Raw genomic sequence first — 17,752 nt, 5'->3', positions numbered from 1 at the left:
CAGGAGAGTAAGGGTGTGCCAGCCTCGAGTGTGGTGGAGAAAGGACTGAGGATGACGAGGCTGGCATGACAGGGAAGGAGGCCTAGAGACGCTGCATGGTGGGCCTGGAAGAGTGCAAAGGTCAGGTCAGCTGCCCACAGGTGCGGACACAGCGGACAAGGGGGGGCCACGTGGTTCCCTGGCCTGGAACAGAATGAGGGAGATGCCAGCACCCAAATTTAAGTACTCATTTAAAGCCGAGGTTTGGATCCAGCTCACCTGGGGATCCTGGGCGCCAAGAGCCAGTAGTTTGTGACGGTGGAAGGGACACATGTCCCCAAGGCTAAACCCCCCAGAATGTGGCTCACACACCGGGACCTGGCTGCCCCAGAAGACATTCCTGTGATGTTGCCTCACTGTAGTGTCCCACTTGCACCACTGTTAGAAGCCCTGTCTCTTACAATGTTTGTGTATTTTTTCTACTTATGTTATTGGAGTAGATCAAATTTCAAACATATAAGAGCTCAAATATTGCGGCCTGTTTAGCTAACTGAGCAACCACAGTTAGTAGTTGAGTAGCTGCTGTTTTCAACACCTGTCATGCCCCTGGAAAAGCACCCGTCCCTCAGCCTGCCCGGCTCTGCCCTGTGTCCGGTCACACAGACCCGCAGGCGTAGTGTCTGCACTCGGCAGCCGAGGCCCCAGGGAGCTGCCTCCCGGCTCCCAAGGCTCAGGGGGTAGACAGGGTGCAGCCTGGGAGGCCTGTCCCTGCTCCAGTGTCTGGGGCCTCACCCAGAAGGCGTCAGTCGGGAGGCACCTGGATAACTGCCATTCACCTGTCTGGGTCTTGGTGCATCCTTGGGCCCTTAGCTACAGCCCTCGGCCACACATGGCACACGGCCGCTCCCCGTGCCAGGGCTTCCTCCCAACAGGATAGGCAAGCGCCGTGGGAGAGACACATAACCGAGTGGAAGCCACGTTTCCTGTGTGCCTTAGCCTCCGAGGACACTGTCAGCGCCCCCACCCTAGAGTCAACACAGTCACCATGTCCCACCTCAGGTCCCGGTGTCGGACAGCGCCCAGTGCAGAGTGGCAGCATCCTAGAACAGCACTCGGACCCAAAATACTGCTGCATGATGGGAAATTTGTCACTAATGGTGACTAAATATATAATGTGTCAGGCTTTATTTTATTTTTAAAGAATTGTCATACATTTCTTCTGTCTCCTTTTTTTTTCATTTAGTAGACATGTCGGTATACAGATATTTCAATATCTTCTAGCTTGTTCCCCACATGCAATTATGTTCCGATTCTTCCAGGATTTATCCTTTGCAGCCAGCACAATGAATCGGAACGTTGCACCGTTTTTAAAAGTGGCTCAGAGAACCGCCAAGTACCGAGGAATGCTCAAGAACAATGGGTCTATTTTTATGCATATCACTCTAACCATTTAAAATGAAGAAGATGAAATACAGGAAAGTTTTTCAATAATTTCATTCTGCATAGGGTTATTCTCAGTGGCCGGGAATGGCATCAGAAGTTTCCCGACAATTGGAAGAAGACGAGAGCGTTTGATTCAGCATTCCCCTTGCCGGGCTCTCAGAATGAAGGCAATCACACGGGGTTATCGCTTCGTGGGTAATTAAGGCATTTCACCCTGCAATCCCTTATTCTAATGAAGAAGAAGACATTTCCCTCTGACTGAAGTATTTCTTGTTAGGGTTTTATTTCTACTCATTCCTCCGACGTTGGAAAATGTTCCTTGTACTTCTGATTGTCTTCTGTAATATCTTTTTGAATTGTGAGTCAGGCGGAAAAAAAAAAAAGTGAAGATTCTCCACAGATTGAAACTTTAAAAAAAATGTGTAGAATCTCGCCACCCATGAAAGTGAAGCAGCCAGCATTGCACGTGTCCAGATTTTCATTCTATTTCAGTTCTAGTGAATCTGCTCACTCCAAGTCCAGACAGGCAGGTGGCCGTGGGTGGGAAATGCGTTGAGGGTGGCAATAATGGCACCAGGCAGGCCCAGGGGTGGTTAGGAACAGGGCTGGGAGCCACGCCTGGGTTTGGACTCCAGCTCCACCTCTTAGTGGTGGGATGACCTGTGCAAGTTCCTCCTCTTGTCCTGCCTCGGAGCTCTGAGCTGTAACATGGGCTGATCTTGCTGTCTGTCCTCTAGGACAGTTGTCAGGATCCAGTGAGCCCGTCCATTTCAAGTGGGCAGGGCAGACCCTGCCTGAGGCCTTTCTTGGGATTCAGTTTGTATCTACCAAAATACTATTGGGAGCCAATCACAGGCAACGTATTTGCAGGTTACATTGGTTCACCTAAGAGGCTCGGTGATACTGTGTCCTGGCTTCTGCGATCACTTGTTAAATTGCGCTTTTCAAATGGTGTAGACAGTAACTGTCGGAGGTTATCCACTAACTAGCACCAGCATTGTTAAGCTGATTTGTCAACTCGCCCAGACCACCCCACCCCCTAGCGTCCTGCCCACCATGGACGATGGGCATAGGTGGCACCAGGGAGAGTGGCCACCCTGCTGCACTTCAGGCTGGAGGAAAGCTGTTTCCACGCAGAAGTGGTGCGTTGCTGCAGGGTCTCTCCCTCAAACCCTTCTCGGCCCCTTGGCGGTCAGTTTCCATGGTGACTCATGCACCGCATTGTCCCTCCTGCCCCCACGGAGGCTGGAGAGCCCATTGGGCGCATCACTGAAAAATCTGCAGTCATGACCACCATGAATATCAGCGTTTCCTGGAAAAGTGGTAGTAAAGGTTATCCTTAAAGCAGAATACCCTCTAGTGTAGGGCATAGATTCTCATAGGGAGGGCCCAAATGACTTGGACAAAGCCGCCATGTCTCAGAGGCTCTAGCATACGGAGTTCCTACCCTTCGTGGCCACGGCAGGCTGCACAGAATTCCCAGCTTATAGGTGTGCCACTAAAAAGCCTGCTCCTTAGGGGGCGGGGGTGTGTGCAGGGGGTATGGAGACACAGTGATCTTGGTCTAGACGTCTTTATCGATAATTGCGTTTGGCCCAGGGGCAGCTTGTGTTATGTGAGGTACAACTGAAACATTTCACATGGGTTAGTCTTGTCCCTTCAACTGACTGAAAGCCGGGAAGGCAGGAGACACATACTTGCCACGTCGCACAAGCCCAGCACTGTGCGTGCCTGTGACAAGCACCTGACGAAGGCGGGGTCGCCAGGGAGAGGAGGAAGAGCGCCCCCGCAGGCCCACTGGAGGTGCCGGTGGATTTGTTTTGCACAGCGTGGCTTCGTGTGACATCAACAGCGTCTCCCACAGTCTGTGCTGTGGACAGGAATGCAGCACGACGCTCTGAAAGGAAAGGTTAGGAGAGTCGCATCGTCTGTCCACCAGCAAATCGAAGGTTCTGAGAAGCCTTCCGTTTAAAACAGTAGTTCTCAACCTTCTGGCCCTTTAAATACAGTTCCTCATGTTGTGACCCAACCATAAAATTTTTTTCGTTGCTACTTCATAACTGTAATGTTGCTACTGTTATGAATCGTAATGTAAATATCTGATATGCAGGATGGCCTTAGGCGACCTCTGTGAAAGGGTCGTTCGACCGCCAAAGGGGTCGCAACCCACAGGTTGAGAACTGCTGGTTTAAAACAAGTAAAAAAAATAAATAAGTAACCCTTGTTTGATTTGTTTAAACTCTGAGACACAAATACCCATGGCTGCGCCCTCTGCCTGGGCCCATCTGGACTCTGGCGCCGACCTTGGGATAGTGTTCTGTTCCGGAACCCGTTCCGGGCAGTGGTGGCAGAGAGGGCGCTGCTTCCTCTGCTTTCCCACACACCCACAGCCCTGCCACCTCCTCCCTCCCAATTTGGGAATGATTCGGGGAGCAAGTAGTGTGTCACTCACATGGAAACCGGAACGCCCCGAGAGGCATGTGTGTCCTGGGTGTGTGTCCAGCTTTGGGAGGTCATGAGGGCCCTTGCGGCTCACTCCCGACGGCTCCTGCGCAGACCCTTCCCCGTGGCTAAGCCGGATGTACGTTCCCCTGGAACTCGAGGCCCCTTGTGTCACCTGAAGTCCTGGAACGCACTTCCTTCCGGTATGCATGCGTCCTTTTTAACCACGTGGCTACGTTTTCTATTTCAACACACTTCATGATCTTGGAGCACCCCTACGGTCTTTGTTTGAAGCCACTGCATGTGGCATTTCCTCCGTGCCTGTATTTACCCAGTCCTGAAAGTTGGTTCTCTTTAGGCGTATTACCCAACTCTTCATCCTATATAATAAAGAGCTAATATGCAAACAGTCATCATGCCCTCACGCCCTCACGCCGGGGGATCTGAGGCCGCGCCCCCCACCTGGCAGGGCTTGATGGGGGGGCCTGAGGCTTGACGGGGGACCTGAGGCTGCGCTCCCCGCTCTGCGGGGCTTGACGAGAGTGGGGCCAGCCGGGTCTGGGTCTCACAGGATTTCGAGGCGCGCATGGGTGGGCAGGGACTTGGCTCTGGGTCCCACGGCACACCCCAGACTCTGACAGGGGAGAGATTTTCATATACATTTTACTAATTTTCTGTCATCTCTGACACTTCTATTATAGAGAAGGGGCAAATAGCAATATTAAAATATTTCCCCAAATTTCCTTTTAATGTGCACGAATTTCGTGCACCAGGCCACTAGTGCTATAATAATTGTCAATGGAGATAATGTAGTTTATAAAGTGCACCTCATACTCATTTCTTTTCATATAACTGAAATCTTTTACTGCCTGTGCTTATGTCTAACTTGAATTTACCAGGTGTACCGGTTAATAATGTGGATTTTGTAGTCAAAGAAAACATGATAATTTCAAGAGAAAGATCAAAAGTGCTTATTCAAAATAATGTCTATCACTAGCTACACATTTCCCCCATCTTTCAAGTAATTTGTGGATACCGTCCCAATAGAACTTTTCTTGTTTTGAAGCAAACAATTCAAAGACCCAATTTTCCACTTCTTCGTACGTTTTGAAGTGCTGCTCAGAAAGTGCATGTGCCATTGATCAGAACAAGTGGTAATCTGAAGGAGCAAGGTCTGGTGAATACGGTGGGTGGGTTCATACTTCCCAGGCAAGATCTCTTAACATGTCTTTAACTGGTTTTGAAGTGTGTGATGGTGTGTTATCATGAAGCAAAATTACTTTGCCGTGTCTTCTGGCATATTCTGGTCATTTCACGATCAAAGCATGGTTCAAGTTGATTATTTGTTGTCGATAGCAATCAGTATTAAAGGTTCCACCTGGTTTTAGAAGCTCATAATACACCACACCTACCTGATCCCACCAAACGTAGAGCATTGTCTTCTTTCCGAAGTGATTTGGCCTTGTAGTCGATGTTGATGGTTGACCTGGATCAACCCATGATTTTGTGTGTTTGGGATTCTCTAAATAAATCCACTTTTCGTCACCAGTCACAATATGATGCAAAAAAAGACTTTTTTTCATGCCATTGAAGCAACACTTTACTGATGACTTTTTGGTTTTCCATTTGTCTTTCATTCAGTTGATGTGGCACCCATTTTCCTTCCTTTAAAATCTTTCCCATTGCTTGTAAACGACCGGAAATTATTTGCTGAGCAACGTTTAATCTTTCTGCAAGTTGTTTTGAGTTTGACACGCATCTTCATCCAATAATGCTTGTAATTGTTGGTCTTCAAACTTTTTCGGTTGATCTGGACGTTCTTTGTCGTTCACATCGAAAGCATCACTTTTAAAGCGTTTAAACCAGCATTCACAAGTATCTTGAGGTGGAGCATGTTTACCATAAACTTCCCCAAGTATACAATAGCTTTCAGCAGCACTTCCCTTCAAAATAATGAATTAAAACTTCCCACAAATGCTCTTTTTTGGCACGAAATTCGACATTTTTAAGCGTAAAAATATCTATGATGTTAACACCTTCAGCAAATTTGACATATGAAGTTTTGAAGCTTTCTGCCAATACAACAAAATAGCACACACATCAAATTGCATATATATCAACATATGTGTAACTCCATCTATTGAAAAAAATCCACATTATTAACCGATACACCTAGTATCTATTGATATGACAATTATCTAGAGGCTTGTTCCTTTCTGCTTTGAAAGTTGAGAAATAGATCTTCTTCTTCATCATCATAGCTAATAGTTATTATTTACTCTCTGCTGAACTATAGACTAATTGCCCTCTGTCTGCCTTATCTTATGTAATCCTGGCTTCTCCCAGATGGTTTCTATGTTACGTGAATTTCTTGGGGAGAAAGCATGTCGAACTGATTGGATTTTTACCAAAACTAAAATAAGAGTCACCATCCAGCACCATAGAAATACCTGTGTTATTTTCAGTGTTGTTTACAAATAAAACCTTTAGTTTACTTTAAGCCACACTACCTAGGACCCTCCCATTGGAAAAAGGGGGGTGGGATCTATGAGGAAACCTACACACTCCATCAGGAAAGGCAGGCAGTCCCTGTGCACAGCAGCCCTGTGCTGCCGGATGACAAACAACCTTGATGGGCCAGTTTGATGCAACAGACCAGATTTGAAATCCAGAGAACTCCAAGCTGTCCCGAGCCCCTTGGAAGTCATTTGTGCTTTGATTCCATTTCTCTGTGTGAGGACATTGCTCCCACCAGCTGGGCCTTATCTGTCTTTGTTGTTGTTGGGCTTCTTTTATTCTCTGTCTCTTCTCTGCCTCACCCATCGCCAAAAAAATCCATTGTGCAAATTGATTTGGAGATCAGCCGTGATGAAACACTGGAGTTTCCCGGCTCGGCCGGTGCCGGTGTTATTAGCTGTCCTGATTGCCCGGGTGCGCGAGCCGGGCTGCCACAGGCTCACAGGTGTGCGGAGATTAACGGGGGCCTTCCAGCCGTTTGTCACACAGATGGCAGTGCCAATAAACCGAAAAACGATCAATCATTTTTCTAAAGATTGAAACCTTTTATCAGTTGTGTCAGTTTCATTATTCAATAAACGATTAGGAGCAGCCGTCCTTTATTCACCCCGCGTCCTGGTGAGGGCTGCTGCGGGTGGGGCGCCCCGCACCTGCACTGAGGTGCACACGCCTTCAGCACGCACCTGTCCAGCAGGGGCCCTGGTCACTGCTGCTGGACAGATGAGAGAGTGTCTGATGTGCATCTTCTAATTTTTTTTAAGTCACACCGTGACACAGTTCATTTCTACAGCAGTTGTGAGATTGGGTGGCCTTTTTTTTTTTACCTCTCACTGGGCCATTTACTAATGTTTAAAGTAAATTTGCCCTTTCATTTATTTTTTATTCTTTAATTCGGTATTATTTTATGTTAGTTTTAGGTGTACAGTGTAGTGGTTAGACACTTATATAATTTATGATCCCCCTGATAAGTCTAGAACCCACCTGGTACCATACACATAGTTATTACAATATTATTGACTATATTCCTTACGTGGTCCTTTACATCCCCATGGCTATATTATAACTACCACTCTGCAACTCTCAATTCCTTCACCTTTTTCTTCCAGTCCCCCAATTCCCCTCCCTCTGACAACCCTCAATCTGTTACCTGTGTCTATGAGTCTGTTTCTGTTTTATTTATTTTATTCTTTAGGTTTCACATATAAGTGAAATCATATGGTATTTGTCTTTCTCTGACTGACTTATTTCACTTAGCATAATACCTTCTAGGTTCATCCATGCTGTTGCAAATGGTAGGATTTCATTCTTTTTCATGGCCAAGTAATATTCTATTGTATATATGTACCATAGCTTTTTTTATCTACTCATCTATTTTCTTTAAGTTTTTTTTAAATTGATTTTTAGAGAGAGAGGAAGAAGAGTGAGAGAGAAACATCAATATGAAAGACACATCAGTTGGTTGCCTCCTGCACATGCCCCTGAACCGGGCCAGGGATTGAACCTGCAACTGAGGTAGGTGCCCTTGATAGGGAATCAAACCTAAGACCCTTTGGTGCCAGAGCCGATGCTCTAACCACTGAACTACCAGCCAGGGTAAGATCTGTATCCTTTAATATCAATGCCAACTATCTTGATTAAAGAAGTAGTGTTGGTCCTACTTGCGCCCAAGTTGGTGATGTAAGCATGTGCCTGCGCTGGAGCCATAAAGCCCGGTTGATCTGGAGGAAGGAAAGGGCAGAGCCACCCCTCCCAGCCTCTGGGTAACCAGCCTCTGGAGACACCAAGGGCCTGGTCCCGGGGTCGTCTGTGTAGACAGAGGTGAGTGTATGCTGATACCATGACTAACGGGGAGCAGAGGCACCTTAGAACGTTGCTGAATCATGGTCATCAGAAGGGCCTGCAGGCTTTTTAAAATTAGGACCCACTGAGAGAGATTGATCTTGCCATTTTTTAAAAACTTTTTTGCCCAAGTTTAGTTTATCATAAAACACGATTCTGCCACTAGCTACAAGTGGGAGAGGCAGATGTCGCCGAGTTTGCTTGTATATCATGGAGACCCTGTGTGATTATTCTGTCGGGGAGGGGCATGCATGGGTGCAAATAGATGCACGTGTTGCCTCTAATGAAGACCTTTTAAAATATTACAATTCTAGAAATAGTTCTGAATGGTATTCCTACTGCCTTCAAAAATATCTCCATGCTGTCTTAAGATCAATCTTCTGTATTTTTCCCCTGTATCTGGGACTGTGGTCTCCCTGGTGACTGTGGTCTCCGTGGTGACTGTGGTCTCCCTGGTGACTGTGGTCTCCCTGGTGACGTGGTGTCTGTGTCAGGATCCTGCACAGTGTGTGGTTAGTGGCTTCTCATGTGCTGATCCCTGCTAAGGTGACCCTCGTGGGTAGGCAAGGGGGCCACAGCGCAGAGCCCCGTGGCCCCCCAAGGCCACCTGTGCAGCTGCCAGGTGGGCAACGTTGATGCCCAAGCACCAGCTCTCCCCACCCCTCACTCTCATCTAGGCTTCTGCCTGTCCTTTATCTCACCTTGCACCAGGGACTGCTGGGAAGACGGTGTGGTAGACACTGACCAAATGGTCAAATTCAGTCATCAACCCACCAGAACCTGACGCCCACCCTGCAGCCAGGTGTCCGTGAAGGGGGCAGGTCACTGCTTCCTGGCAGTTTGTACATCCCGCACACTCTGTAAAAGAACTTCCCTACCCCCGACAATTAGAAAAGAAAGAAATAAAAGAAAACCCCCAAATAAGGCGCACATAATACATAGTCCGTATTCATTCATGAAACTGGTGATTGAAAACCTCAGAACCACCAGGCTGTGAACTCACTACATCTGTGGAGTAAGTTGCTGTAATATTTCTTTCTCTTGCCATGTATTTGGGGGATTATATATGATGGGCTTTGATGAGAATAGCCAATGGGCACCTCGTGCCTTATGCCCAAGTGAAGTAGATCTATTTGGGACAATGTGTTCTGGATGCACCTGTGATTGCAAACTTGGATTTTTTTTTTGTATACAACCATATTGCTGGTCCTTTCTGCTTAAGAAACGCTGCTAATTCTGTCTCTTGATTGAGGCACTGGAGTGTCTTGAAGTCGCTCCTGAGTTCAGATTTTCCTAGAGTTGATAAATCACTGCAGGTGCATCTCAATGAATCACGAAGCCAGCTTTGCATGACTCTCTTTCATTTTATTAAACTCTGTCACTTTTATTGAAAAGATGGTTCTATTGTGCTGATTGGAAGCTGAGATCTAAACTCAACATGAGTGCCAACAACTTTTTCTCAATAGATCAAAGCTCATTTTCTGATGATTAAAAGCTAATACTGGCAATTAGCTGGAATATTGCTCAAACATGGTACATTTTGGTCAAATATATACACTGTAATCCACTAAAGGAAAAACAATTTCAAGTTCAACGATTCCAGATGAAAGACAAGGAGACAGTGCGCTAGCTTGAAGAGCTGCCAGGGGGAAAGTACTGCCTCTGAAGAACATTAGTTAGCAAACATACTCTGTTCACAATCATAAATTACATAACCTCACTGCCAGTGAGGTTAGCTTTGAGGTTGAGAATTTCAGTAGCACATGGGACCCATACTGTTTATGCCCCTCTGAGATTTCAGAGTATCTTTAATTTGTAAAAGTTGACTTAATGATTAGTAGCATGAGTGGTATATTGTGATGAGATGGTAGTTCTTGCTGCATCTATTCCAAGCTGCGGAATATTCCTTTCTTTTTGGCAGAATGTTACTCCTGACATTTTATTCTAAGAAAACAATTAAAATGATGGGAGAAAAAAACTTACATTCCTGCCCAAAGATGCCTATAATAGTATTTTAATAGGTTTTATTTTCTATAAAGTTTAAAACATAAAAGAAATTGAGGAGATGGTACAGGCAACCCCCATATGCTCCTCATGTACACACACATGCACGTGCACAATTCCTCTGTGGTTTACATCTTTTCTTAGTGTGGCCTGTTTCTCACAATTAACCAGCTAACATTGGCACATGCACGTTAACTAAAGTCTACTCCGTTTGGGTTTCCTTAGTTTTTCCCTAATGTCCTCCCGCTTCTCCGGGACCTACCCTGGAGGCCACCTGACATTCCGGTGTCATGTCTCCTTAGGCTCCGTTGGCTGGGACAGTTCTTCAGACTTTGTTTTTGATGACCTTGACAATTCTGAGTTCTGGTCAGCTCTCTTGGAATTTGCTTTTCTCAGGATTACTCTGGAACCTTGGGTTGCTAAGAGGAAGGCCACAGAGATAAAGGGCCATCTCATCACCTTGTGTAAACGGCACACACTGTCAGCATGACTTAGGCCTGTCAGTGTTGACCTTGGTCACCTGGTTTGAGGCTGTGTTATCAGGTGTCTCCTCCCTCTCCTCCCCCTCCCCCCTTCAGCGTGCCCTCTTTGGGAGGGGCCTCTATGCAGGGTGCGTAGGTAAGGAGTGGGGAGTTGCGCCCCCTCCTTTAGGGTGGGCTGCCTACATGAATTTGAAATTCTCCTGCCAGGAAGATTGATCTCTTCTCCCCATTTATGACTTTATTCAGTCATTCGCTTATATCAGTGTGGACTCTTGGATATTTATTTTGAACTTTGTTTCTTTTCTTGCCCAGTTCCAGCTTCGGCCATTGGGGGCTCTTTCCGTTGGCTCCTGTGCCTTTTTGTGGCACCCCCATCACTGTAGTGTTTGCCTCTGTGTGTGAGCTCACCCTTGCTTTCTGGATCTACATGAAGCTCCAGGACCATCTTGCATGTTTGCTGCCCCAGTCCTAGAATCAGCCGTTTCTCCAAGGAGCCCGGTTCCTTTCACTCAGCGGTGGTATTAGAAACCAAGATTCGGGGGCTGGGTGTGCTCATTGCTCCTGGGATGTCATCACTTCCTGGCCCCCTCTGCAGACATAGCAAAGAAGAGAAACGTGTGTGTATATATACACATGTGTATATACATATCTATACTTATATATGTAACCACCAATTGCTACATTAAGCTAAAAAGAATATAGTATTTTTAATAGCATAAAATTGGAAATAACTAAATGTTTAATAGTAAGGAATGGCTACAACTATGCTATGCTAACTCCACAATGCAACTGCTCAAAGGGGCAATTTTGCAAATTGTGGTAACATAATCCCTTACGTTTAAAAGTAGTCCAGGTCTCTGTCAGAGCTGTAAGTGTGAGAATTATGTGTGTATGTGGGTACTAGCTTTAAATCGGCTTGTTAGATTGGTCGTGGTTTATTCTTAATATTGAACTAATATGAAATGAACTTTGCTTTTGCAATAATATTAAAATAGTCTTCCAAGGTGTTCTGGCTTGAAGCGGAATAACATTGGCGTATCTAAATTATTTTTACATTAAAGAAATGAGACGGTTGTTATTATTTTGTTGTGTCCACTCTTGCACCACGTTTCCAGTCCCTCCTAGGATAGCAATGACCTTGTCTGCTCATTGACGATAACCAGGGAACGTGCTGAAAAGTTGGCCCATTATAGCCCAAGCAGTTTTGTGGGGAGAAATCTGTTAGCGTTTAAAGGACTGCATTCCCATTACAGCAAGAAGAATCAAACATTTAGAATTCTGTTGCTTTCCCACTCTGATCTTTGTCCGGCTACATAAATGCCGTGGATCTCATTGTTCTGTGGTTCCTCAAGCCACAGATCCGAATGCTACTGGGAATTTCCGGTCAAGTCTTCCCTAAATGCAAAAGGTTAAAAAGTACTTTCTGGAAGATGTTTTCGGTAGTCTTCTCAGATTCAGATGGCCAGAGGGAAAGGGGACGTGATTGACTGACTAACCCTGAAATGTGTCATTTCCCGGGGCGGTGGGAGGAAGTCAGCCACAGGGAGGGCAGATGAAACGCACTGTCTGCGTGGCTGCGGCTGGTGGTCCAGTGATCACAGCCCCTCAATTACAGCCCTGCACGGAGCGCGAGCGGCCGTCGCAGAGTAATTGTGCCTTTGATTAGTTGCCTTAACTGGCTATCGCCTTTGAAATATGATAGCACAATTTGAAGTTTTATTAAAAACCTATTTTTTTTCTGAAATTGTCGAGAAAGATTTTGTGTTTAAAAAAAAAATCCTACAAAAGCCTGCAATATACTCTATTGGAGGAAATTGAGAAGACATAAGAGAAGAAAGAAAAAAGAAGAAGAGACGAATGTTTCCCATTATCACTCATTCCTGTCTCGGGATCCTGCGGTGGTGGCGGTGGCGGCGGCGGCGCACCCGCGTGCTGGGCCTGCAGTGAGAACACAGCTGAACCTCGAGTTTTCTGAAGTGAGAATTCAGTCTGCCGTTTGTTTCTATTTTGAAGGACAACCACGCAATGATTAGGGGGATGTGACAGTGCTCACTGAGGAGCGAGGCCTAAAATACGAAAGCAGAGTATTTCTGGTGCTGCCACGTCATAGCCAGTTCCTGTTCTACCTCATCCTACACTCAGAACAGAATCAACCCCGAGGCCAAGGAGCCCCAATTTCAACTTCTTAATAAGCCCCCCCCCCAAAAAAAACAACAACAGCTCTCCCTTCTCCAAATGAACAGCTACTCCGTGAAGACAAGGAGAGAAGTTTCCACGACTTAGGGATGTATTTCTAATCTCCACCTGAGAACATGCCAAACTAAACTTCCACATGACAGGTTTATCATAAAGGGCATGTCCCCTGCAATCACCTCTCCTTTTAGCCCTGGTGAAAGGTGGACATTCTTGGTGTTGGAAGAAATACCCAATTAATCCCGGGTGCACCTGAACCCACGCTTGGTGCTCAGTGTGTTTCCAGGCTGAAAGGAAAACTGCTCTCTACCTAATTGGAACTTCTGGTTTTATGGCGTATCCTGGAGTTTTTACTTAGTTTTTATTTTCACTGTTTCCCAGGGTTAATGGCATTTTCTGTAAGTGTCTGCATTAGCCCACTCTGTAGAAGCCCTGGCAGTTTGCAAATCCAAGAGCTTTAAACGAAGCCACCGACATGGAAATTGTATTTGCTGTAAAGAAAGCCATTATGAGTTACTAGAAACTGAATCAAAAGTTTATCATGAAGAGTTGATTACTTATTTCGGACTTTTACTTCGTCAGATATTCATCCTGCCTTCTTGGGCCCCGAATTGCGAAAAGGACCCTGGTCTTGCTGGAACCTGCCAACGACCAAGTTAGGCTGCTTCCTGAACACACATCCTAGATTGGCTTGGCCTCGGGTTTTGTTTAATCCTCTCGAAGGCCCTTTTAATGGATGTTTCAACACAACGACATCTCTGTGTGGCCGCCTCTAGGAAGCCCCTTCACAGCGGAAGCAGCGAGTTCACATCCTGTGCGAATCTTCGGGGCTGCGTCTTTTGAAAAACACCACGGCCTGTTCAGAGGAGAACAGAATGTGTACACAGTCTTGTCGAGCAAATGAACGTCCATGAGGCCAGCACAAAAGAAATCCCCGATCTCTAACCTCGCAGTGAAATCGCCACGGACAAAGATCACGGCGATACGGGAGCGCACTAAACTGGAAGAGTCGGGAAACCACAGTGGAATCTGCTCCTGCCTATGCCCGTCCCCAGGGAGGGAGGGGGCGTTTCCCACTCGGCGTCCTGGGGCCAGCGTCAGTGTGAACTGCTCCCGGGAGCACAGGCCTCCTCTCTGCTGCACAGGCAGCCTTATACCGACGGCATCCTTAAAACAAATAGCTACACGTCCGAAGTGGACAGGGTCGTGCTGTCTGACCAGGTTACCACATGGCTTCTCTGAGAGGCACAGATGTGCACCCTCTTGAATGGATGGAGGGGGTATCTGTTTTGTTCTGAGACATGTCAGGAGTGAGTGGCACACAAAAAGACCCTGTTCGTTCTCCAAATTGACTCTGGGGTCTGCAGAGCCTCACCTTGCCAGCCCAGTTGGCCCTCACCCTCGGACATAAGTGGGGTGCACAGGGTTCGGACATGCACCCTCCTGGCTGTGTTGTCTTTTCACCGGCTACCTGAGGAACACTCAGTCAACAAAGAGCTCTAGCGGAAGGAGACCAGAGGTGACATTAGTGTAAGGCCTGGTCTCCTGGTGCGGTGCGGGAGGAAGAGTTGAGGATAAAACCCTGCTGGTTGGAGCGTGCCAGCAGACTAAGGACTCTTTTTAGTCCATTTATTAAGCGCTGGTCGGAAGAGTCTCATCTTGGAGATCTGTCTGTGATTAGTCCTCAGGCACTCACATGCTGTAAGAGGAAAACAATATTTTGCTTAGAGAAACAAAATAGAAATTCTCCTCTAAAATAAAATTTTAATTCACTCGTGATCATCGCATGAACTCTCAGGAAAAGCTGTTGCTTCCACCAAATTCGGCCACATGTAATAATTGCGAGACGTTAACGCTAAGTGATTCCAGCAACTCCTCCTCAGCACAGCCGTGATTTGCGAGTTTTCCTCGCCCTGTCTCCTCTGAGAAGGCCGTGACTGGGAACAATTATGAGGAGGTGAGCGATCGCGCCCCTCCTCATTCTGTCCACCAGACACCGACGCGGTGCAGAGAGGGCCTGTGACGTGGCCTTTCACCAGCCTTTCTCCTTCAGAACGTCGCTCGCTCAGGCTGGGCGGCCGTTGAGAGGCTCTGCTGCCTTTGCCCAATAACAGGTGAAATTCTGGTTTTAAAATAATAGTTTTTGTGAAAAACAAATAACATTAGTGACAAAAGTCAAAATAAGTCAGCCTACATTTAAATGGAAGAAACTATATTCCTGTAAATTTTTTTCCAAAAAAAAAAAAAATGAATTTCTTAAAACAAAGATTACCCAGAAAATGTAGTTTTTTGAGCTCGTCTACGTGAAGTCCTCGAGAATCGCTGCCTATTTCAGAGGCCTGAGAGCCAGGGGGTGCCTCCCCGCACGTGGCTCAGGTGTGTGGTGGTCAGGCGGGACCCGGTATCCAGCCAGCAGCCTCAGGTTGAGCACTCCCGAGTCCCTTTGGTGCGATGCCTCCGTTTCCCTTAGAGGTGAGTCCGGGCAGCCGTGTCGCACACAGCCTGAGGTTTTATCAATGATCATACGATTGTATTTTCGTGTTGAAGCTTCCAACCCAATGGACTTGGAGCAATCAGTGCCCCGGGAGACGAATGCTCGTATCAGGACCTTGGCATCAGCCAGGAAAAGTCCATTTGTTTTAAGAGAAGAAAAAGGCATGACATTCTACACATTAAAATTGATTATTTCATCAATAGGTTAATAGAAAACCAGGCTGCGAGTTCACTTCCTGCTTATACTTCCATACAGTAATGGGAGACCAGGGCATGAAAAATGCAAGCATAGCGCAGGCCAGAGAGGGTTTTCGATGGCGCTTCCCCCTCCCTCGCCCTGACCACACTGTGCCTATTTATATGTAAATGTTGCCGACAGAGGCTAGTTTTCCGTGAGGAGCAGGGCTCTCCGACTGCTACTTTCTGGAACTTGTGAATTATGGGCCAAGATGCCAGGACTTCGGCTACTGAAATAATTAAGGGCACAGCGAAAGTGTCCGTTACCCCTGAGGAACCTGGTAATCCTCCGCTGAACGTCTCTAAAGGAAACATTTGAAAACTGACTAGTTCAGTTCCTTGTAGGCATGACGTTTGTACTGGTGGGTACCTGAAGGCCCTTTCCCAGGTGCGCTGTTACCTGGGACGGGTACCTTATCGATACCTTGAGGGTGTAGAGATGAGGGAGACGTCTCCACCCATGAAAAAATTAAGTTTAGACCCATACACTGTAGACGCCTACTCGTTTCGAGATTGCATTTCTTATTATTTCTTATTTTGAAGCTACCAAGTCATTCTTAGGTGTTTAGTTAAAATTTAACTGTTTCTCTTTAAATCAGGTGACAAGTAAATGACAGCTAGTTCTTTTTCTCACCATTATATAAAATTTGCCTCTGAATACACAGAGCTGTGCTGCTTCAGAATTGCATCTGCTTCCTTGAATGTCCACATTTTGTGCATGTATTTTCTATCGTCACTCCAAAGAAACCCAATACGCACCCAGGCACTGGGGGTTCGCTTCCGCAGCAGAACTGGTCCTGGAGACCCAGTCCTCCCCCAGGTCATTGAATTGGGCACACCGGAGCCTACACCACACTCTTTGAGGTAAACCCCACCGCAGGCAGGAGCAGCCAACCCGTCCTAAGTGAGGAGCGGGTGGGCGTGAGAGAGCTGTCCCCTGCCCAGTGCAGGCCTCGTTTCTGTGCTGTGAGCGTCAAGACTCCTGTGCAAATGCAGGCACCTGCCTCCCCAGGTATGCACGGTCATCCAAAGAGCCTCATGGGAGGGCTGACCAGTTTCTCTTCCCGGCTGTGGACATGGAGAGAGACAGGTGGTCTGGTTAGGGTCCTTCACGGGTCTCACGTCCTGAGTCCAGGGGGTGGGTCGGCTGATGAACTGAGACTGTCTCCCCAGAGGAGCATCGGGGCCCCTCTCACCCCAACCAGTCACTGCACAGTGTGAGGTGTGGGGTCCGCCCGTGTTAGATTGGTTCTGCCTTTGACTTCCCAACCCAGGGTTCCTCCGTGGGTCACATGCTCCTCTCTGGGTAACTTGGTATTTGCTTTTTCTTTCTGATGCTTCCTCTAGTGAGCTGAGCACGTAAGGAGGCACGTGTGCTCTTGGGGGTCCTGGGAGCTCCATCCAGAGCTCCCGGCAGCCCCGTAAGAAGGGGCCTCCACCCTTCAGCCGCAGCCAGGTGGTAGCAGGGTTTTGCTGAGGTGATTACTATCCAGATCCAAATATGCTCATATGTCTGGTCGCGGGGGGAGGGGGTGGAGGGCTTCATCTTTTATCAGCTGAGTGTTAAGACCTCCGTCCGCAGCACACACAGGAACTGCTCATCACCAGGAGCTCTAGATTTGACATGCTGCCAGGGCTCATGGCTACTGGCATCATAGCTCCTTCAAAAGATGCCACCAGTCCCCAAGGAAAAGGCCAGCTTGGCACGGTTGGAAGTAGCCACGTGTAAAACCAGGGTGCCTGGCCTCCTTGCCTGGGCATCTGTTTGATTCTGTGCAAACCTAATGACACTGGCAGGCACGCCTCTGTCCTGCCCAGGTTCCCTGTGCTACAGGCTGGCAGTGGGGGGTGGGGGTGGGGTGGGGGAGCGGGAAGGGACCAGCGGGGACCCACCAGCACCCACCGCCCCTCCGGGAACAGATGGACGTGATGTCACGTGCTACTTTGACATTTCTTTTCTCCCCTTTTCATTTGATTTCTTCTCCTTTTTGTTTTCTGTCTTTCTCCCCCTCTCCCCTTTCTGCTCTCTGGATGCAGCCAAACGCAAAGCATGGAAACTAAACCGTGTTGGTAGCCTGCGAAATATATACAGCAGCAGCAGCACCAACACTGAAGGTAACGCC

The 17,752-nt window shown here is 47.3% G+C and overlaps 1 protein-coding gene across 6 annotated transcripts in view; it reads left to right on the top strand.

Annotated features, from left to right (window-relative positions):
* Positions 1-17,752, top strand: part of AGAP1 (ArfGAP with GTPase domain, ankyrin repeat and PH domain 1) — a 411,226-nt gene that overhangs the window by 331,040 nt on the left and 62,434 nt on the right. For 2 of the 6 annotated variants that reach the window (XM_014544148.1, XM_014544149.1), the window contains exon 14: positions 17,667-17,744. The exons of 3 other annotated variants lie outside the window; for them this stretch is intronic. In XM_014544148.1, coding sequence (XP_014399634.1) covers positions 17,667-17,744 — 78 coding nt within the window. Of the gene's footprint in view, positions 1-11,018; positions 11,211-17,666; positions 17,745-17,752 lie in introns of those variants that run through there. One more of the 6 variants, XM_014544151.1, reaches the window with a different exon arrangement.

The sequence above is a fragment of the Myotis brandtii genome, unplaced genomic scaffold, assembly GCF_000412655.1.
Source record: "Myotis brandtii unplaced genomic scaffold, ASM41265v1 scaffold354, whole genome shotgun sequence".
In the NCBI taxonomy this organism is placed as follows: domain Eukaryota; kingdom Metazoa; phylum Chordata; class Mammalia; order Chiroptera; family Vespertilionidae; genus Myotis; species Myotis brandtii.
The sequence above is the reverse complement of the archived record's forward strand: the minus strand, read 5'-3'. Positions and strand labels throughout refer to the sequence as shown.